The sequence below is a fragment of the Sparus aurata genome, chromosome 18, assembly GCF_900880675.1.
Source record: "Sparus aurata chromosome 18, fSpaAur1.1, whole genome shotgun sequence".
Taxonomy (NCBI): domain Eukaryota; kingdom Metazoa; phylum Chordata; class Actinopteri; order Spariformes; family Sparidae; genus Sparus; species Sparus aurata.
The window spans coordinates 30346108-30368008 of NC_044204.1; the positions used below are offsets into that span (position 1 = coordinate 30346108).

The 21901-nt window shown below is 43.0% G+C and overlaps 2 protein-coding genes across 7 annotated transcripts; one reads left to right on the forward strand and one right to left on the reverse strand.

The window, feature by feature from the left end:
- Nucleotides 1-508: 508 nt before the first annotated feature.
- On the reverse strand, nucleotides 509-6808 carry atp1b4 (ATPase Na+/K+ transporting subunit beta 4). Its single transcript, XM_030397215.1, has 9 exons — nucleotides 6590-6808; nucleotides 6319-6387; nucleotides 5459-5675; nucleotides 3806-3934; nucleotides 3357-3461; nucleotides 2811-3010; nucleotides 1834-1890; nucleotides 1651-1743; nucleotides 509-1566 (listed from the first exon to the last, which is right to left on the reverse strand). Exons 2-9 carry the CDS (start codon nucleotides 6382-6384, stop codon nucleotides 1405-1407), a joined length of 1029 nt encoding a protein of 342 aa, XP_030253075.1. The 5' UTR covers nucleotides 6385-6387; nucleotides 6590-6808; the 3' UTR covers nucleotides 509-1404.
- A 2233-nt stretch (nucleotides 6809-9041) lies between these two features.
- On the forward strand, nucleotides 9042-21677 carry tmem255a (transmembrane protein 255A). 6 transcript variants are annotated; one of them, XM_030397209.1, is made up of 11 exons: nucleotides 9042-9265; nucleotides 9386-9779; nucleotides 13194-13336; nucleotides 14638-14700; nucleotides 17136-17225; nucleotides 18211-18270; nucleotides 18402-18490; nucleotides 18679-18750; nucleotides 19134-19302; nucleotides 19409-19579; nucleotides 20368-21677. In XM_030397209.1, the coding sequence occupies exons 2-11, from the start codon at nucleotides 9719-9721 to the stop codon at nucleotides 20509-20511; spliced, it is 1062 nt and encodes a 353-aa protein (XP_030253069.1). In that variant the 5' UTR covers nucleotides 9042-9265; nucleotides 9386-9718; the 3' UTR covers nucleotides 20512-21677. The 6 variants fall into 6 exon arrangements, with proteins under 6 accessions (XP_030253069.1, XP_030253073.1, XP_030253074.1 ...); XM_030397210.1 differs by having other exon boundaries at nucleotides 9045-9265; nucleotides 19140-19302; XM_030397211.1 differs by having other exon boundaries at nucleotides 9050-9265; nucleotides 19409-19555.
- Nucleotides 21678-21901: the final 224 nt, after the last annotated feature.

Below are 21901 nucleotides of genomic sequence, written 5' to 3' on the forward strand. Positions count from 1 at the left end.
ACTAACATGACTATATGGCTTATAATGAAAAAAAGGGATGTACTTTATGTTACTGGAACAGTATGTTAACAAAATAAACCTTCTTTTTGTTAGCCCAGTTACAGTTTCTAATCAACAAAATCTTCTAAAACAACTGTAAAAGAAATCAAAATTGGGAGGTGCTGCATTCAAACTGCTGTCAACACCAATAATAAACATACAGGTTGTGAGAATCCTATCATGAGTGATGATAATGAGTGTATTTAACATGTTTTATAGCTGGGATCTCTGGTCAGTGTGCAAAATGTTCTGTAGTCTTTTACGTAAAAATGAGCAGAAGACGTGTGAAAATACTGTAAATCATATTTTAGACGGTGGCTGGATAAAATTCACGGTTTCACAGCCACTCTACTATTTGCAGAGCTCTTCTGAAAGTGACACTTTAGACACGTTAACGCTCGTCTTGAGACATGTACGTATCAAGCTGATGTCGAGTCTGAAGTCTTGGTGGAAGAAAACTTGCAGTACATACAGAACATTGTATTTATTATAAGAACTATGATAGGAATAAATACAACATTGATGCCAAGTTTAGTAGCACAGTTCAGGCAGGATTAATACTATCACAACATAGTTACACTTTTAAATGGTACAAACCTTTCCAAACTACTTCACAGTACAGTATGTCTCTTTATTGATCAGTCTTGTGTAGTATTTCATTTTCAAAAGCAAAATGTTTTTACAAAAGAAGGCAAGAAGTGGCTTGTGATGCTTTATCATAAATGTATAATTCTGCTCTATTCAACAAAAATATAGTAATAGTGTATTTGCAGTCATTTATTATCTTTTTTTTTTTTTTACTGTGTAAGTACAGTACAAGTCCTGCTTTCAGTGTTTGCATGATAGTTCTTTGAATTCTTACAATATACATGTTTGAAAAATATAATGCAAAACAAATTAGTACACTTTATCACACAAAAATGTGCACACAAAACCATAATCTAACCCGATAAAACAATTCTTCTAATCGCCTATTAATGGTTTAAGGCTTAATTGGATTTGCATAGCCAGAAATGCTAACTATTATTGGGCAGAGTGTAATTTAGTTTGATTAATCTTTGCTAAGCGTTACAAAATATCAGGAATTGAATTGCAACTCACTCTACGCACTTGTCCTGTGCTCAGCACTGTTTGTTGTGGGTGCAGGTGCCGAAGCACGCTCAAGGTACAAAGATACAACAGAAACACAAGAGTAAATATCTACTTCTTGAGGAATTCACAGCAGAAGACACGGATATTTAGGTGGAAGATGAGGAGAGGGAAATTACATATTTCATGGGAAATAATATTTCAACATCGTTTTTTTTTTTTTTTTTTTTTCTTGTACATTTTCCTGCCTCATGGTCACGGGAGCATCCTTCGCCCTTACGCTCCGACGTCGAAGGAGAAGGTCACGCTGCCCAGGTAGCGGTCAGTGGGTGAATCGTTGATGATGCCCTTCCCGTTCAGTTTGCATTGTACTTGGATGTGAGTGTCGTACTGCAATCTTGAAAAACGCACAGCCACCACCGGCGCGGAGTAGTTTACCTGAGGTCGAGACATGACGGGTGTTATTTCAGTGTCTGCATGCCACAAAAGATTTTTTTCCTCACTGATAAAACTCTCACTCACATGTCTGGCTTTCCCGTAGTATGGATAGTACTTCAGTTCAAAAATGCTTTTAGGAAAAAATTGGATTTCTCCCAAAGCCTCTGGAGGTCCTTTCTGAAAGACGAAGAAGTTACGTTTGATATTTTTTTTATTGACGCGCCGATGAGATAAAATTATAAGCAGGACATTGTTGTGATACTGTACCTTAACTCCACAAGTCACATTTATTGGTTTGCCCCTGCCGGGTAAGTAACCAAGAATCTATTGAAAAGTAAGAATAGTAAGAAAAGAGTGTCATCGTGCAAACAGAAAACACTCTCCAGACATATTTTGGTTCACGGTGTCTTGAACACTAAACACCTACAGATGTTAGTTAAAAACGATTCAGTGGGCAGAAAACCTCTCATTTCTCTTTGAATGCTGTTGTGCTGTTCTCTGCCTCCAGGTGAACTCCAGCACGATAATGTCTTTACATATAAATAATAAAAAATATCATGCAAACATTAACTTGTAACCGGCATAAGATATATTAGGAGTGACCAAAACTCTCCCCAATGTACTTTTCACCAGAGTTTGTTGGATTGTAATGCGGATGACACAAAAACTACTGATCGGATTTCCACAGAACTTGGATGGAAGATGGGTTTTGACCTAGAATAGACCTCATTAACTTTTGGTGAGGATCCAGGAATTTTTTCTTATTTTATTTAACATTTCTTTGACATTTTGTTAATTTCCCAGGGAATAATTTGTGGCTCTTAGATGAACAAAATCAGGTGTATCAAGGTTGCTGGTATCTATAAGAACAGTTTGCTGTGGATCTGGTGATCTTAAATTATGTTTAAGCTCTTATGGGTGGTTTAAATGTTGGGTGATGCAGAGCTATTGAATTTTATATTGAATAAGGAATCATTGATTTAATTAAAGGGGATTGTTGGGCTTTGGCAGAGGTATACTCTCTACGGAGTGCCCAGTTCTGCACGTGTTTCCATTCAGCATGTCAGCGAGACCTAAAGTAGAGTAGTGCACTTCACAGCCACAAGATGTCACTCACTATGAAACCTGTGTGCTGGTCGACTCTGTCCCGGCTGTTTCATGTCCCCTCTTTTGTTTCTTGTGCTGATATATGTGATTGCACGTCGTAGAGTTTTACAGGGTTTGGTGGCTGACTCTAATCTTACCCGGTTCATTCGAAGGAGGACGCATGGCTTTCCCTTAGAATAGCCATAGTCGCGGTCCTGCAGCCCCGAACAGTCCCCCAACCAGGACCTCATAAACCGACACGCCTTGCGCTCAGCGCTCTCCTCCAGGTCGTCCTGCATGAAGTATCTGTCCTGTGTGCAGAGGATATTCTTCCTCTCCTGAGTGCCATCGTTATACGCTGCAAAACGGAGAGCAGGGAGAAAGAGGAGAGCAGAGAGGGAGGGAGGCAAAATGAAGAGAGGAGGGCATAAATAAACCCCTGCTACAGCAAACCCCTGCCAGACTCAGGCCTCTGATTAAGGAAGCTTGACAAAAGCGGGCCGTGAAAAAAAAAACGCTTTGAATTGCTGCACTTTGCCCACAAAGAGGCTTCCCTTCCCAGCATGCCCTGCAAGAACTAAATGGAAAAAGAGGACAAAGGTGGTGAAGATGAGGATTAACTCATTGCGCGCCCGCTTCGTTTTAAGCCTCATCAGAGTGACTTTGAAATTATCGCCCACAATCAGAAACCTCTAATGACTCACATTTTAGATAGTCATCCATTGACCTCGTGTACTTCTTCCAGGATTTGCGATCAGAGGCGTTGAAGGCGATCTCGTGGCCTTCTAGGTGTGGGGCCATCGTCATACCTGCCAGTGGAGACGCAGAGACAGTCAACTGTGCTGAGACTCAAGTAGAAGCAACAGAAAGACGGACACTGGAGCTAGGCTTGGGCGATATCCAACATTTTATTTCACGATATTTCAGTCCCGCCACTATATCGAGACAGACGACACATCATGGCCGCGTCAGCTGCAACGACAGCCCAGCCCTTTCTAAATAAAAGCCTGAAGATGCCACGACAGCTGTTCAAGATTCGATAAAATCAGTGCATATGACGGCCAACATCGCGATATTTGATAACACCTAATATCTGCCCGAGCCTAACTGGAGCAAAGAGACGAGAGCGATTGGAGATTGGGCTTATATTTACCTGGTGGCATCACTCTATCGTTGAAGGTCGGATGGTAGGGACTAATAGACCACATGAGGCAAAACATACAGCCGCCAAACATGGCTGCAAGAAATGTATAAAGTGCAGCATAGAAGAGAAGGATGAGGCCTGAAAGAGGAGAGAGAAAAAAAAAGAGTTACTAAAGCATAAAGTTGGTTACATAACAGACATCTCCCGATAAATCAGATCTGAGTGGAGAGAAACAAAGAACCACAAAGACTTTCCACTTTTTTCGCTCAGACTGTGTGGTCTGTCTGAGCTCCAGCTACTGTCCCTGATCAGGACACTCACTAATTTGTTTACTGACACAAAAGCACTGCTGTCCCTTTATGTCTGGAACTTGCACATAACCCCAATAGTTTCTGCACCTAATGCACTGTACTGAGCTTATGTGGGAACCCCCGTGATAAAGAAACCTCTAGAACTATCACTGTGCTGCAATTTTCAATTAACAGTCCATTAGCAACTAATCAAGCCAAACGTGCCCTAAATTAAATGGCTTTTGCTGTGCAGGCAATTTCACAGGGGACTAGCTGCAGCCAGCCTTGCGTCCCCAGAGCCACAAAGGCCTTTCTGTTTGAGCTCAGTGAGAATTCTCCCAGCTGTCCTTTCACTCAGGAACACAGTGAACCTCCGGTTGCCATCGTAGTGAAGGTCTTTTTGCAGCCATAGAGGCCCGGCCAGCTCCAAGGAGCCCCAATCACCCCACTCTGGTATTGTGTCCTCTCTTACACACTCGTCTCACAGCACACACAGCACAGACTTCAACTCAGGGCCTTTCTTCCTCAGACACATGGGCCCCACTCCTCCACAAGTGTGCACACACTGGTTATGTAGCTGAAACGAGCTCTTCTCAGCCCCGCATGGGATCCGGCATTTCAGCTTATGCAAGTTAATACACACTTTCCTCGGATATGCTCTCTTCTAAACTCTGTTGGATCGTGTTTGCCATTGTGCGGCAGTGGAGCTGCGGGGGGAGGGGGGGCCCCAGCAGCGTCACACGGCAACTACCCTGGAATACCAAGAGGCTGCTCCATCATCATTGACTCAACAATCTCGTCCAGTCTGTCACTTCTGCCAACAAAACGGTTCGCCTGCACCACCACCGTTTGGCAGACGGCTCTATGGAAGAAAAGACGAGAGCATCTCTACGTGTTTAACTGCAACCGAGGGGCCATGAGCATGTTAAGTTCAGCGATGAGGTCGCCAGGGCTTTGGGAAAGAGGCTGTGGAGAGCATGGTAAGATGTAGAGGAATGTGATTCCTGGCCAATGTGAGGCCCGGAACAGTGCGCTCCCGCTGGGGATACGTCCCCAGGCAGTCTGTTTTTGTCGGGACACTCTGAATCGTCCATGCACCTATGTAAACATTGAGCATAAGGACACACACACACTCGCAGCACAGTGAGCAGAGTCACTGGACTGCAGAGACATTTCTCACCCTCTAAACTGTCCCCGAGTGCATCTTTTAAAGACGCACAAACACCAAGTCAGAGCTCGTTTAAGACGATTCAACACACACACACACACAATATCAGATCTGTCATCACCGTACACATGCATTAAAGACAACGTACTTTTGCATCAATCCAAACAACACAACATAAAACCTGTCCTTTCTCCATCAACTCACTCCAGCTCTTCCCGGAGCGACCCATGAATTCGTTGGTCTCTGCATTCCACAGGTACGTCTTCAGGTCGTCTATCTTCTGGTGGAGCGTCCTCTTGGGTAACGGCCTGCGCTTCCATCTCTCAAAGTTCAGGTCTTCCTGCTCTAGAGGCTGGTGCTCGGCCAACTCCTCCTGCTCTTCCTCCAGCTCTTGGCCATGTTTGAGAATCACTTTGTGAGGCTGGTGGAAAGAAGGAGAAGAGAAAAAGCCCTCACCACACATATTCTCAACTGCTAAGCTCTGCAGTCGACCTATTTTTTCTTTTCAAATCACTGCGGGAAAAAAAATGGCATGCCTTCTGCTCCGAGTATGACCGATGATATAAACTGCCAGAGAGTGCTCTGCATATTAATGAACATCGCACTGCTGGTCCTGTCCCCTGTTTCTGCAAATTATAAACCCGCTGGTGACCTTTCTGGCACTCGTTGGGAGAGCTGACCTCCTCTGAGTGGACCCTCCTGCTTGGAGCAGCAGCTGCAGACAGCAGAGCTGGAGGGTCACTCTGACAGCCAGATGTTACTCACTGTCTCTCAGCATCCACGGGACAGGACACACAGATCCCAGAGGAACTACGAGTCACTTCATTTTGTGAGAGATTGGCCTTTAAAATAATCTGCTGTTAAATGTTTAAAATGCTGTTGTGAGCTTTGAGTTTGTGCCTAGAAAAACGTTTGGATAATTGACTTAATTTCAACTGTGCTTTTCTTTCTTTCTTTTTTTTTTCCAAATGTCCTTAAGTGTTAGAAGACAAGTGTCTTAATTCGTTTTTGTGTGAATAAAGTGATGGAAAGTTACATGTTTTCTATTTAATTTCAGCACTTACAACACTTGGTGGATGGTTTTTAAGGAGCGTCTCTTCAGCTCCTCCCTCTGTGGAACTGGGCTCCATATTCTTCACAGAGAGAGAAAAAAAGGTACTCGTTATACCGACCACATCTACCAGTGCCATCGAAGTTAAGCGACACATCTTTGCAGACATTTTCAAAACTTTTTCACGAGCTACCATGAACGACTTTCATCCAGAATCAGACACATTCAGACATAGTTATTTTTCAGCTGCAGCAAATAGAATATCAATAAAAGTTCTGACATACCTGAAGTTTTCTTTTCAATAAGAACGCGCGTTATTATGTCGAAGAGCCCTCTTTGACCCCCAGAGGAAAAAAAAATAGTGTTTGTCAAAAAGTGTTTGGGGATTTCATTAGAAAGTTTAAGGCATGTAAAGGGGACCGGGTTGGAGAACCTCCTTCAACTAGGCGCGCATCATAGTGAATGAACGCTGGACAGAGAAAAACTGGGGGTGGGATGCAAAGTGCTTTTTTTTATTGGTCCCGGAGACGTTTTGGCAGCGACCTGGACCACAGAACTGCATTCTGTACACGCACACCATCATCCATTGTCTGCTAAGCTGGGCTAAGACTGAAGCAAAACCTGCCTGAATGCAATATTTACAGCTTAACCCCGACACAAGACACTGTTGTCAATCATTGTCTGGCTGCGTAATGTACGCGCGTAAAGACGCACGGCCGAATATTTCCTCTGATCGTTTAATATTATTATTATTGTTTATCTGACGTGTGTTGAACATGAATCAAGTGCATCATGAATGTAATGTCCGTCATGAGGCGTTGCCCCTGCACATGCATGCATACTAATCCAGTTGCCAACCTCCATTAAAGGCTCCTGCAGCAACTGCCCACCAGAAGCTTCCCTCTGCTGAAGTTCGAGTCGCCCTCACGTCTGACCCCATCTGCACTCCGGTCACGTATCGCAGTTACCCCCGTGTAAAACTGAGGAGAGGGGGGAACTCTGGAGAGACCCTTTTTTCTTCTTCTTTGACATGAAAAGAGAAGTTGCGTCATGGAAAAAAATCTGTTCTTTGAGATTCGCGCGGCAAAAACGTGCATATGTTCATGTGTGTGTGTGTGCGTTTATGTGACTGAAGGCCAACGAGGCTTCTCACCACATAAGGACATTTACAGAACATCCTGCAGGGAAAGTCACTTCACAGAGTGATGCCAACTTTATTTCTAAGTGTGCATGCCATCTAAAAGTATCTCCACTGCTTAATATCTGAATACTTGTTTGTTGGATTGTGCCTGCAAGGGGACGGATGGGAATTTGTGCAAAGCAAAGCTCCAAAGCGCCTCTGTTCACCCCCTCAACCTCTCCTGTCTCTCTGTGTGTGTGCGATTTTATTTATGCTGGAATGTACTTCCAATTTGGGAAGTTCCAGAGTGGATGTATCCTGTCCTGCAGACTGTTTCTGAAGAAATGCGAACAGTGTACAAGCCTCCATCATGTCAGTTTGTTTAGGAAAATGTTCCTGACACATGCATGGGATTTTGGGGGGAGTAATGCAGATCAAGCAACTGATATCATATCAGGATGAAAGACAATTAAGATGGGTTGTGCTTTCATTTTAAAATCAAACAATTGTGTTCACAGCTATAGTAGAATGAGAATTTAAGATGTTTTATTTAGGCAAAAGTTACTGTGTGTGGAGAGCTGTAGACAAGATTTTAAAACACACGTCATCTGCACCCCCCTCAAAAAGTCAGCAAAATATGTCAAACAAAAACTGGCATTTTATTTATTCAGTTAATTAAATCGTTGTATTTTCTATGAATTAAATGAAATAACACTCTCTGTAAAAAGACAATTTCTGAAGGTCTAATAATATTCAAAACATGTTTCAACAGGGCGAAGATTAAAGTTCCAGATGGGAAACACTTAATCTTATTATTTATTGAGTTAGTTTGTGAGTTGCTCATTATTTTGTCATGATAAAAGCCCTCAAACCGAGGTGAACAAAATAAATGTATTAAAGGAGAGTATTAGAGGATGTAATTTTATGTCTAAATTATTGTAATGAAATGTGTGTGATTGCTCTATTCTCATATCTGACTTGTGTTTTCTCATTCTACTGCTGTTACTCGTGTACTATCACCATCATACCTTACCTAATGTAAAATATACTAAAACATAACGTATGTCATTTTAACGTTGTGGATTTGAAGCAATGTTATGTAAAGGGAAAAAAATCGCATTTAGGATTTAAAACCTTAAGAGAAGTGCGTGAAGGCGGCCTGAGTCACTGTGTTGGATAATGTATGTGCTGCTCCCTGAATGTCCCACAGCGCCTGAACGTAACGTCGTGTTTCTGACAGATGGCGGCGCTCGGAGCTCAGTGCTGCTCGGTGCTGCTCGGCCTGACTGCGGCCCTGACTGCCTGTCCTCTCCCCACAGATGTGTGTCAGAAACACAGCAGAACACTTTTAAACACATTAAACCTGATGAATTACACTGCATTTGACTTACAGCAGGTTTTCACTTTCGACTTACAACCCAGGCTCTCAGTGACAAACCGTCAAGTGGGTGCACGTAACCCGCATACATATCACTTAATTTTATCTTTGTTATTTATCTAAAATTATTTATTATTGCTGCTGTTATTATTACAACTTATATGTGCTTAACTCTGTTTAATATTAAAAATGTAGTCTTTGTTTTTTTATTTCAAAACGACATTTTTCGATGATTTCACTGACGTCATCTTGAACGTTAACCGTTAAAGTTAGCTTCCAACTTTAACTAGCTAATTATCTCCAAAATGGCGGATGGTATATCTTTCCTTTAATGTATGCATGTATTTTTTTTTAATTATCTATCATGAAAGACTCAAGTATTATGACGTTATATTATCAACTGTATTAAGTTGTCTTTTGATTCAAAATTACGTGGGCGAGTGAGGGTACACCTACTGACAGGTGAGTAACGACTATGGCGCTGTAACGGCCGCGTACTTAAACTAGCTTTTGTGAAAGTATCATTACACTGCTTTGAACCAACTACAAGTAACGATTGTAACTGTACTTGTTTTTGAGTAGGTGTGTGACATGCGCACACACAGCCAGCAGCAGCAGCAGCGAGCGACCCGCTGTCCCGACACCGACACGCCGTGAGGACAGAGACCGACAGACAAGCGAGCTGCCGCGGGGATGTAAATGAGACAGACTCGGTCTCAGCGGGGACGGAGGTGGACGGTTCGTCAGAGAATGCAACAGCAAGCGAGGAAACCGTTTGCGTTATCTTACGATTGTATGCAGCTAGCTCATGAATATATAGCGATTACAACCGAGTCGTGATTATTGTGGTTTTTTTTGCTTATTTGCAAGAGGATCGACCGGCGGACTGCGTTAAACATCCTCCGGCCGGGCAGCATGCCTCCTCCTCCTCAAAGCCTTCAATCCAGCGGGCTGACTCTCTCTGAGACAAGCATGGGTAGGTGTGTGCAAGGTCAACGGCGTGTCTGCAGCAGCCTGTTTTATTATTATTTTTTATCATTTAAATAATATACTCGTTTGAGCAGAGTGCTTGGATTCCTACTGAAAAGGCGTGTTTTAATTGTTCGTTCACACCATGGTTGATATTTCGAGCATTCACATTTGTATATTCTGTCGGTAAAAAAAATCGTCATTTTGCTCACAAAGGCGGACAAAAACACTCGTTGCATCACCAGACGGTGTTTTCCTTTTTTTTTTTTTTTTTTTTCTGGTCCAGGCCGCAGCGCGTCACTGCAGGTGCGGCGACGTTGAGTAACCACAGCAGCCTGGATGGTAGTGGCTGCCTGACACGGATTTTTGGCAGGATGCTCGGCTGCTACCCGGAAAATCTATGGAATAAAATAGTCTAACCGTGTGAGGAAGAGTCAGTGTAAATTATGTACATTTTAGTGCAGCCTTAAACACGTAATTCTCAGTAGACAGCAGTAGGTTGTTGGTGGTTGCACAGTTCTGCTGTCGTTGCACAAACCGATCATCCATGCAAGTTTAGACTTTAGACTGCTTCATCCTTGTGAATCAATCAGGCGGTTCGATACTTACCTGCTTCTCCTTGGCCGATAATTTCACATTTTAAGTTTTTAGTTCATAACTTTATGTTTATTTACACCTCAGGGTGGTAAAAGGTTGCGATGCAGTGAGCAAACATGGACAGTTTCAGCTCTAGTGAGATTTATTGTGTTAAAACAGATGGACTTTAACCCTCCTCTTGGAATCAATGCAGACATTTTCTGCAGATTTGCAATCGTCATCGTCGTTGTCATCCTCTGAAACTAAAAAAAACCAAAAAACAACGTGTTTATAGTGGTGTTGTCGTGATACTGTCGTATACCTTCGATACAGTATCTTGAGAAATATCAATATTTCGACATTAGGGGGAAAAAACATTGAAGTGTAATCTGTAGTTGATTTGCCGGTTTGTAACGGGCGGAATGGACCCAGTTTGTTTCATTAACCTTAAACTCACAAGCTCTTTTGATTCTTTAGGATTATTTTGGCCATATAGATTGTAAGTGGCACAAATCTCAGTCAGATCAAGGATCAATCATTCAGACCAACTAGACTTACACATTCAACTAAATGACAGGAATGCTTTCAGTGTTGTAAAAAGTAAACACAATTCCAGATATTGCTGTAAAATATGACTTAAGTAAAAGTGAAAATCACATTTGACTCGTGCAGTGGTCTCTGAGATTCGAACCGAAGGAATGGGATTAAATACAATCATCAATAACTTCACTGAAGCAAGTCAGAGGAAACATCACGTGTGCGTTGTTTCAGTTCACTGTGGTTCAGGTCTTTGAGACCAGGAGATGGAAACAATCTGCAGTACAGACACACAAGAGGAAACGTGGTCTCGAGTTATAAAATCTGACGTGTATTTCTAGATCGTCAATCTCAGCGGCTGTGTCCTTCGTATGCGGACAACAGGGTGATAAAAAACTTTGCCCGAAACCATCAATTCCCTGCTCAGTGTAGCGTTGAGTGCTGATGTGCTCCTTATTGATCTCCATGTTGGTGCGTCAGCGTTCAGTAGCGGTGACGTGTGTCTGTGGTTTGCCAACTCTTGTGTTTTCACAAATTGATGAAAACAGAGCGCAGAGATGGCGTAGATGATGTATGAGCTGTGGCGAGCCTTCTGAACACTGCAGAACAACTCGAACAGGAGGAGGTCTGATAAATGGAGTAGATTAGAACCAGAAGCAGGTGGGCCCTCCTCTATATTAGCAGTGTGGTGGTTTGGCAGTCGGACCACTGCTGTAATGAAGAATTCATTATAAGAATTACCCTGACAAATCTAAAATGACCAGCCACTCCCTCTGGCCTCTATCCTCATTTTGTATCTTCAGCAGAAGGCCCTGAATGATGTCAGGGATGAGTCTCGTCCAGCAGCTCGCCTCTTTGAAGCGTTGCCCCTCTGGGAGGAGGTTCGGATAACTCTGCTTTAAATTTAAGTGGTTTAAAAGATTGTACATTACCAGCAGGTCTATGACTCTTGAAAGGTAAACCTCTCGCGCTTCCAGGTACACTTTGTCTCAAGTTTAAGGTTGTTATTCCTGCGTGTTTTCAGTGTGTTTGTCGTAAAGTCAGCTCACTTATTTTCAGTACAGGATGGAAGCTCTGATATGGACGATAACGCACAGGATCAATGCCTGCATCATATATAAATCACAGTGTGTGAAAAGTATCCACCCCCGTTTATGCCTTTATTAGACGGTATACAGAGAGCTCAGTTAGTGTGAAGGCAGAGTAAAAAGGTAAAGAGAATAAAGGAAGTGACGTCAGCGTTTTGACGGATCTGATAGAATTCAATTTAGATTTAATTACATCGTGTTACTGGTAAAGTAACTCCTTTGAGTACTTCGAGGGTTCAAAAAAACCCCATTTACTTTGAAAATGGCTGCAACACGTACAACCAAACAGATCCTTTGGAGTATATCAGGAAGTTTTTCACTCGAAGCGATTAAAAGCGATTTATTTACTTGTGTTTTTGTATCCATTAGTGCAAAATAGGCTTGTTAACGTGGGGTGAAAACAAAACGAGGCCATTCCCCATCCAGACGTCCCACAGTTCAAGAATATAGACTCTACAACCAAATCTGGCGGTAGAAAAAGTTACACAGTGCACCTTTAAAAAGAGCACAAACCATGAATATGTCAAATGGGGTATTTTGTTACAGCACGGCTGGTTATTTTCCACCCTGTGAGTCGGTGTGGCAATATGTGGTCCAGGAGACACCTATTATGACGGGGGCTACCTACGAAGTGATTTAGAGTACTTTGAGGGTGTTTAAGGGCGCTGGAGGTCGGGGGTTAGGAAGTAGGAAAGGGCCCGTTCCCCCTTCTTCCTTCTTCCTGGGTGCGATGCGTTCACACAAGCCGCGGCGCCGAATAAACAACGGTTAGGCGCCATGACTGGTGGGACCCCGTCGCAAGACGCTTTCTTGTTTACAGCCGGTGTTTGTTCACAAGCCAGGGTCTCTTTTTTTCTCATCATGAGGAACATAAGAAATTATTTTTAGAGTCAACTAGTATTACAGCTTCTCAGAAGACTGCACTAAAATTTAAACTGAGCTTCGTGAAAGTCAGTCATAAGTTTTGTTGCTGGAAGCTCAGCCTCTTTTTGGGTGCAGAGTGTTTTACATAAAGTCGATTTTAGTTGCGTATTTCCATAAAAAGATTGCCATACAGTGCAAATAAGACCCTTGTGCAGCGTCTTTAATGTACGTCAGAGACAGGGAGACTCTCAGTCCTGTCAAAAGTCTCTTTAATCACTTCCCATTACATCACTGCCTGAGGTGATTCTTCACTTATGACACTTAGCAGTAATGTTCTTTCATTTACTGTCTTGTAGGCTCCTTTAAGAGGAGGAAGAGGAAATCCATAATTGTGACAGTGTTGCTGCTCATCGTGTCTGTGCTCATCCTCATCTTCGGCCTGGCAGCGACGACCAGGACGCAGAACATCACAGTGGGCGGCTACTACCCAGGAGTCATTGTGAGTGCATGTTCACACCTGCGTGCCGCCGCAGCAGCAGCAGCAGGCACAACACAGCAGGTCTGTTCACCGTCAGAGCTCATCAGAAGCGAGGTGCGAGTGAGGGGAGAGTGTTTGGAGCGAGCTCTTCCCGCTCCTGGACTCTGATGAAAATAATTACTGAAGGCCTCTTGAGGGGTGAATTTTCCCCACATTCATTATTCAGGATCAGTGTCATTAGAGGCTGAGTGAAGCAAAGTGTTCAGCCCATAAATGTGTTTTCTTCTCTGCAAACGGCTTTCAGCACTACAACTTGTAACGTAAAGAGCTATTAAGAAGAAGCCGCTGTGTCTGTGACATTTCATAAAGATGCTTCTTCTAACGTTAACCTCAGATTCATCGGATTTATACTACAGATCAACATACACTGTGAAAAAAAGGAGCCATACTACGAGAAACTAAAACTTTATTTAAGTGGGAAATAACTTCATGGGTAAATTCACCCACAAATGAAAGATTCTGTCTTTTTCTACTCATCCCCATGCAGATGGAAAGAAAACACTTCTGGAGCTTCACAGCAAAAACAAACACTGCACTGCAGCATTCTGATAAACAACTCAAGTAGAGGGGGACTTGTTTTAAATACAGCTCCATACGGCTCGTCTGGTGTAATCCAAGTCTCCAGAAGCCCTGAATTGATTTGTTATTTACACACGTGATGTGCGGTCGAGGTCGTGCACCCACTTCAGACAGGGCGGACGCTAACGGATTTAGCTTAGCAGCTACAGTGAAGATTCCTGCTGTAAAATTGTTGTAAATAAAATCCTTTCACATCAAATCGGACATGCTTGTTGTTCTTTTAAAACAAGTCCGCCATCTACTTCAGTTGTTTTGCTGTGAAGCTCCAGAAATGTTTCGTGGCCTAAGAACCTTCACACACCTTGACGTCAGCATGAGGATGAATAGATGATGACTGAACTTTCATTTTTACAAGATTAAACAAGATAATTAATCTACTTCCAATCCACATCTAAGATTTTTCAATCCAGACAAATTACAATTTACAGAGATTAACAAAGATTGAGAGAAACTTCAAGGCAAATGTTGATCTCACTTCCCCTCAAATTACAGTTTATTAATCCAACAATGCATTCTGCTTATCTATAAAAGTAGAAAGTTGATATCAGCGTAAATATGCTGAGATGCTTCTCCTCGCATCACCAAAACACTCAACACTTAATCCACCCCACTGCTCCATGAAATCAAAGCTTCATAGTTAAATTAGATAAACGTCCTAACGGTTATTTTCTCCTCTTTTTCAGCTGGGCTTTGGCTCTTTTCTGGGAATTATCGGCGCTCACTTGATAGAGAACAAGAGGCAGATGGTAAGAGGATTTATATTACCTCTGTGCATTGGGATCTCATTCAGGGCTTGATGTCTCCTTGTCTCCACAGTCACAGAGTGCTGTCATTAAGCTGTGTATCAGTCCCAATTACCTTACGACAGCTTGATTATGTCGTTAATGCGACAATAGACACAACAGACCTAACCCAGACTGCAAGTCCCACTTGGCCTGAGGAGGGTTTGTGTATCAGACCAAGAGCAAGTATCCTGGGCTTCAAGGGAGATGAGGCCAGAAATAGAAATAGGGTGTAAGTGGAGGAGGACAGATGTCCACACCGGAATGTGGGGAAGGAAACTGCAGATGAGGGGAGCAGGTGGGACGTGCCACGCAGGGACTGGCAGGACTGACATGAAGAATGAGTTTGTACCTTGACACCTTTTCCCATAATGCAACAGAGTCTGGATGTCTGGAGTCCCAGTCAGCGTGTGTGTGTGTGTAGCAGGACTAACTGCTAACTGAGCTGTGACATGTTAAAACACACCGCCTCTGATTTGTTGTTTGCCATAAAATGTTAAAAACGTGTTGATATATTTATGATTTAGGTTCATTAGCATACAATTTATTGCCGACTGTTTTGGTAATCGATTAATGGTCTCATTTATATTTCAAGCAAAAACACTAATTCGCTGCTTCCAGCCTCTGACATGGAAGTCTTCCATGATAGCTCTAATGGTGTCATTAATATAATCCTCTGATTCGATGTACTGACTGGTAAAACTCTTCTGAACCACAGTTGATAAAATCCCTAAACCAGCCTTAACCCTATCGACCACATCAAAACTGAATGAGTCATAAACTCAGGCTATCAGCCACAATAATGCTTCACATTGCTCCATAGATGTCAAATCCCATCAATCATATAACAGCTTTAACAAATCAATCAGATGCTATGAAAGAGCCAAGTCAGAGCCAGAGGCAGAGACCGACCCTTCTCTCCTGTCTGTTACAAGTTTTCGTGAGGAAGAAAAACATGTTTTGCATAGGTGTTAAAACCACAAAGCATGCACAGTGAGCAAAATACGTTAAAACACAACAGCTCGAGCATTTTAGGTGAGGAGCTCTCCGACATCCTGTTGTGTTTGTTGTGCCGCTCGAGCAATCTGGAACGAAATGTCATGTCATGAGTTCGATCTCTGGTTATCTTAAATTTACTTTATTAAAAGTTTAGACTCAAGATTCAGATTTTAGAGAGCGGTTTTATTTAGAGGTAGGTTGGTTTTGACACATCTTCACAGTAAATTAAATACATTTTGATTGTGGATGGTTTTGGAAACTCTGAATGGGAAATTGTGATGAACATTTCAAACTACTTTCTGACACTTGATGGATTAATGGAAAGAATAACCATCATATATATAAAACGTTTTTTTTAATGTAAGTTTGATTTAATTCTCATTCTATATAAATGCATGTAATGTATTTATATAACTATAGATACTGAAAATGCATAAAATAAGCATGAAATGAAAGCTTTAAGTATTTCTGTATAACTTAACAAGTCTGGAAAATATCCTTTGATATTATTATGAAGAGTTTAACACACTTTAACACTTAGGACTTGTGTTTAACACACAAACGTCAGCCAGTCAGTTCAGTGAGGACTGTGTGGGCGTGGTTTGATCAGATTTGATCAACAGAGGCCTTTCAGTTTGAATGAGCAAACTCCACAGCCGTCATCAGAAATCAAACAAATCCTGATTTTTGCATAAAACTGCTTTATTGTTGAGAGTTCTTCCAGCTTCAAACCAGCGAGAGAGAGAAAAAAACACGAATACAGAAGTCTTGCAATTAAAATAAATAAAACTAAAGCAGAAAAATGGTGTGTTACTGGAGGACCTCTTCATTCAAAGTAAGACCTATATTATATATTCTTTAGACTCTAAGAACTATTAACGTGTGTTATCAACATGTCATGTTGTTGCTGGACGTGATTGTTGACATTGTGGAAAACCTGGGTGCAGCCATGAATCCCCGTTAACTCGAGATGTGGAAGCTGTTGCGTCACTCGCTCTGCCTCCCTCCTGCGAGCCGGGGTGGCTGCAGACAGGGTGGGGTGACGTGTAATTGAATACATGCTGCCGTTCATTGAGGAGTGAGAGGAGGAGAGTTGGGCGGACTGGGGGGAATTAAGGGTGCTCATAAAAAGCTGGGCGCGGTGCCAGCCACCGACGCCACTGGAGCTGGGTGACGACCGCGGCGCTCTGTCCTCCTTTCAGTCCACGACCCGCCGCCACCCTCGTCCTCATTCAGAGGGAAGCACACGTGCAGGATGATACACATTAATGTCGCAAATGTAACCCTATGCTGAAGTGGTGAGAGGAAGCCATTAAAAATCAGAATGGTGCACGTTTAGGTTGTCTTATAGAAAATCATTGCAGGCTGATGAATCTGATGCTCCTCTGTCGTCCTTTCAGTTGGTGGCGTCCATCGTCTTCATCAGTTTCGGAGTGGTGGCGGCCTTCTGCTGCGCCATCGTCGATGGAGTCTTTGCTGCGAGGCACATCGTGAGTGAACACCGAAGCGTCTGCATCTTTATTTAAACTGATAAATAATGAATATAGATAACACTTATGTCCAGACTTATAACAAGCTTATTAATCAATGCCACCCTCATGAAAGCTTAATACACCCGTCTGCATTAGACTTATAGTAAAACATGTGCCAGTCTGCACGGGCATTCCCCTCGTATCACAGAATCGAGCCACCGCTGCTCCCTCCTCACTGAGACGAATATAGTTTGTGATGGAGGGAGATTGTTCTCCATTACGCAAAGTACATAAAACAATAAATAACCGCTAATGCACTCTTAAAACAATTATGCCAAAATAAGTTATGGCTGGGTGGAAAGGAAGATGAGCACCATTAGCAGGTTTTTCGTTAGCGTGTCGTGTCGGTGAAATGGAAAAGGGAAACACGCTGTTGAATGCAGGAGTTTTAGGAAAAGCGATACGATGCAGTGACGCAACGAAGATGTCAAGAAGCTGTCAGTGTTATACATTGTTATTTTACGGACTATTTATTACATTTATCTACATTTCTGTAGCTTGTAAATATTTCACAAATCATATTTTTGGAGCCAAAGGGCTGATCAAACTGATCATCCCAAACTGCATCACTGCTGCGCCCCCAGGTTTGCTCTGTCAGGTAGTTAGTGATTACGCAATTTTATTTACGAGGATCCACCATGTAAGCAAAATATAAAGTGAGGGTGTTTGACACTGGGCTCCCTTTCAAAGACAGGGACCTCAAGATGAAAGTGCTTCCCAGAAAAGTAAATTTAAGTAGTGTTTCAGTCATTATGCAATAAATCAAGTTACCACAAACTCACTGACATAATGAATCTGTATTTTTTTTTTTGTGGCCCCTGTGGTTTTCAAATGAAATTGCTTACCAGCTTTCTCTGTTCTTACCTCCTCTTCTTCCAATTTAGTTTGCTTTTCTAGGTATTCCAGTGAAGTAAAATATATAAACATGTTTATTGTGCTGCAGGACCTCAGGCCTCTGTACGCTGGCCGCTGTGCGTATCACTCGAGTCAGGATGACCGCGATGTAAGAAACACACATCTCACCTCTGCGTTCGCAGAACAGATGAATTCATCCTCCATGTGTTTGCATGTGATTAATTGTTGCCAGAAGTCGACCCAAAGTGAAAAGACTGTGAAATACTTTCTGACTCTCAGGTGCTCTGTCAGACATCATCGCGCTCGTCCTGTAACCTGCGTGTGAAGAGCAACACCTGTTACTGCTGTGAACTCTACAACTGCGGGAAGTGAGTACGCTGAGCGGCCGAGCGAAACCTTCTGAATCGGTGGCTAACTCGCTTTGCTGTGTTGCTTTGATTGTTTGGATCTTTCATGTGTACCGTTGTGACATTTTTGTGGGAGATTTCTTTGCTCTGCAACTGCTGTCGATTGTATTAGAACAAGAATGTTTCTTTTCTGTTAACCTTTGTTTCAGAGAACATCCTCTTATGGGACTTCAGAATAAAGATGTTTTGAAAAAGTTTAGGAAATCATCCATGATTTGGAAGTAGGTCCCTGTTTTTTCTAAAACCATATCGGCCATTGATGATCAATTCATGACATTTTTCTCCTTTTTTCAATCAGTGATGATTGAACCAAAGTAATTATGTAGAATTTAATCCTCCATAGAAATGTGCCATTTCCTCTGCATGCCCTTTCTGTGTCTTAATAACCATCCATGTCCTCTGTGTGTCTGTCAGATTTGAACCAAAAACATCAGAACTTTTAAAGACATAGACTCATTTATCTCTACAAATCAAACCCTGTTGTTTGTCCTTCATTGTGTCCTGAATACAAATACACTGAGCCTGACTGAGGCATTTGAAAAAACTGCATTAGTGACTTTTGTGGCTTGACTGTAGGCTGTTTCCCTCTCTGTCCCACCCACTGGGCTAGCCGTGTCGAGGTGATAGGAGGCTACCATGAGTACACGGATGTGAAGAGCTGCCAGGACGTGGTGCACCTCTATCACCTGCTGTGGTCCGCCACCATCCTCAACATCGTGGCCCTGTTTCTGGGCATCATCACTGCTGCAGTGCTGGGAGGCTTCAAAGACATGGTGGGTGAAGTGACTGAGGAGCTGAGTCCGAGACCTTGTGTCGGTCTATCGGTGTGGATATGTCAGTACGAGCTCAAGGTTTTGTTCTTCTTCTTGTCCTTGTCAGACTCCCTCGACTGCCTCAGAGAGCTCATCTGAACCAGAGGCCCTCACAGCTCCGGCCCCCTCAGAGCCGCCTCCACCCACCACGTCACTCAACTCGTGTTACAACACTGCCCCCTGCCTGCCACCGTACACTGCCTACGACCTGCAGGTACAGACACACGAGAGAGCATCGGTGTGTATCCATTCATAATGATGACTTCACTTCCTCACGTTAAATCAGATGTTATTGTGCTATAAACAACCAGAATAAAAAAAAAATTGTGACAGCTATCTACAGAAGGGTGACAAATGAAAGGAAAACAAGAAATTACTTTGATATGAAAAAAGGGTCTGTAAGTAGACTGGGCATCCAATCGAAAACAATTCATCATGAAAGTAATGCAGTTACAATCTCAAGCACTTGATCCAAAATCCAATCGCTTTACAAACAGCTTATGAGGAAATCAGAGTCCATCCAGTCTGAAAGCTCTCGCTCTCTCCGACATCAAGCCTTTTATGCCTCCTCATCTCTCTCCTCCGTCCTCCTGCCTATAAAACCTGGAAATTGATCTCAACGCGCCACAGCGAAGGATGTCTAAATTCCTGAAAAGCTCCTCGAGGACAGAGGAGGCTTGCTGGAGGAGCAGTGGGAGCGGGACTCTACAAATGCTCCTCTGTATTGATTGGTCGTCTTGTGATTTAAGGTGCTCAAATGCGCTCGTATCTCTTCCTCGGCTCTAAGATGCGGCTTTCACACTTTTTGCCATCACTTACTTAAATGAGGAAGGTACATAAAGCAAATAAACCCCATTAAGGACCCACATTCTGAATATTACCTTTAGATTTTAGATTTTTAGACTTGTGCTCACTGCTTTCCTGTTGTATTAATATGTATTGATATGCTTTGTCCTTTGTGAAAGACTGAGAATAATTAGTAGCAGTCAGGAGTTATTCTCACACCACGTGTTGTCTTCCCCGCAGGGCTCCTACATGTTCCCCGACCCTGCAGGCCTGTCGGATGACTCTCAGTCTGGAGCCAGCCACCTGTGGCCCACGATGATCCCTCCACGCTACTCTCCTCCTCACAACCACCCCGATGAGAAGCCCCCACCGTACAGCCCGTAACATGCCTTTCTGAGCACAGAAGGGCGCCTGAAACGTTAGCGGGTGCTGTCAGATGCCGATCGAGTGGTTTGAATGCACGGCTCCTCTGGGCTCTTCCTCACGACCGTTGAGAACTGTAATGAAGGAGAGGTGGTGAGGAAGAGGAGGAGGAGGAGGACGGCCACAGAGCACGCTAACTTTGAGTTCAGCCCGTCACAAGAGGAGCGAGTGTTTTGTCTCCCCGGGCACCGCTCACACTCATGCCTGCAGTGTGTGCGTCACATCAAGAGAGAGACAACCGATTCAAAGCCAGGACTGTTTACACATCTATCTGCCTTAATGCAAACGGACTCCCAGTGCTGCAGCACCTGGACTTCTCCTCTCCTCCGGCTCATGTTTAGTATCATCTCTTTAGTACAAACTGAAAAACGCTTCCCGCCTCCAGCAGTGCAGGTGAGCTTTCAGCCTCCCGTGAGATCAATGCAGAGTTAGATGAAAGATTTGGTGTATATCCCAGATCCAAATAAGCTAGAACATTCAAATCGGTAGCATCGTCAGCCCCAGCAGTCTTTTCTTTAGCAGGCAGTAGTGTCACCGTACGTTATTAAAGGCAAAGTCAGTAGTACTGGAGGTGTTACATGCTTATAATGTATGTACAGCAGTATGATATACAGTTAACAGTTAAGCCTAAGGTATAGATCATGGTATGTACTTATCAACTCTTCAGTTTATCTCGATCAGTGTGTGGTGAACTTTGCAGAGCAATGTTAATGAAGAAATAAGCTATTCTGCAGTAGTTGTTGGGTCGGGGCCGTTTAACAATTACACTCCAAACCCTATTTATTGTATTTTCACTGAAAGCTGCAAAGCAGGTACGCATATATCATCTCTCTCTCTCTCTCTCTCTTTGTAAGTAGTAGTAAAATCACATCTATGAGTTGGATCGTGTTGTCGTTGTCAGGAATAAACACTGAGTGTGAACAGTCAGTGCTGGATTCACTGACAAGAGATGGAAGATCGTGAAACCTGAAAAAAAGAATAAGACGTGTTGCTCACTGAGGAGGAGAGTAAACTGGTCACTGTCGGCTTTAACCACTGCTTTTTATAAGTTAAACAACACATTCTCAGGGGCTGATTGTCAGTTCCTTTTTGTCTTGCCATTAAAAATTTGTTTTGTGTAATTCAAACAGTGTGTTTCTTTTTAGCCAAGCTGGCAGCGTCTCTGTGGAGAGCAGTGACGGTCAGTCAGACTGAAATATACTAAACTACTTGATGATTCAGTGATTCACCTTTCCTGTAACACCAACATGAGGTTCACTTTTCTGGTCGTCTTCTCTGATGGATTTGCTGAAAATTTGGTGCACTGCTCCTGTCCACAGACGAGATTAAACTGTTAATGACTTTGGCCATC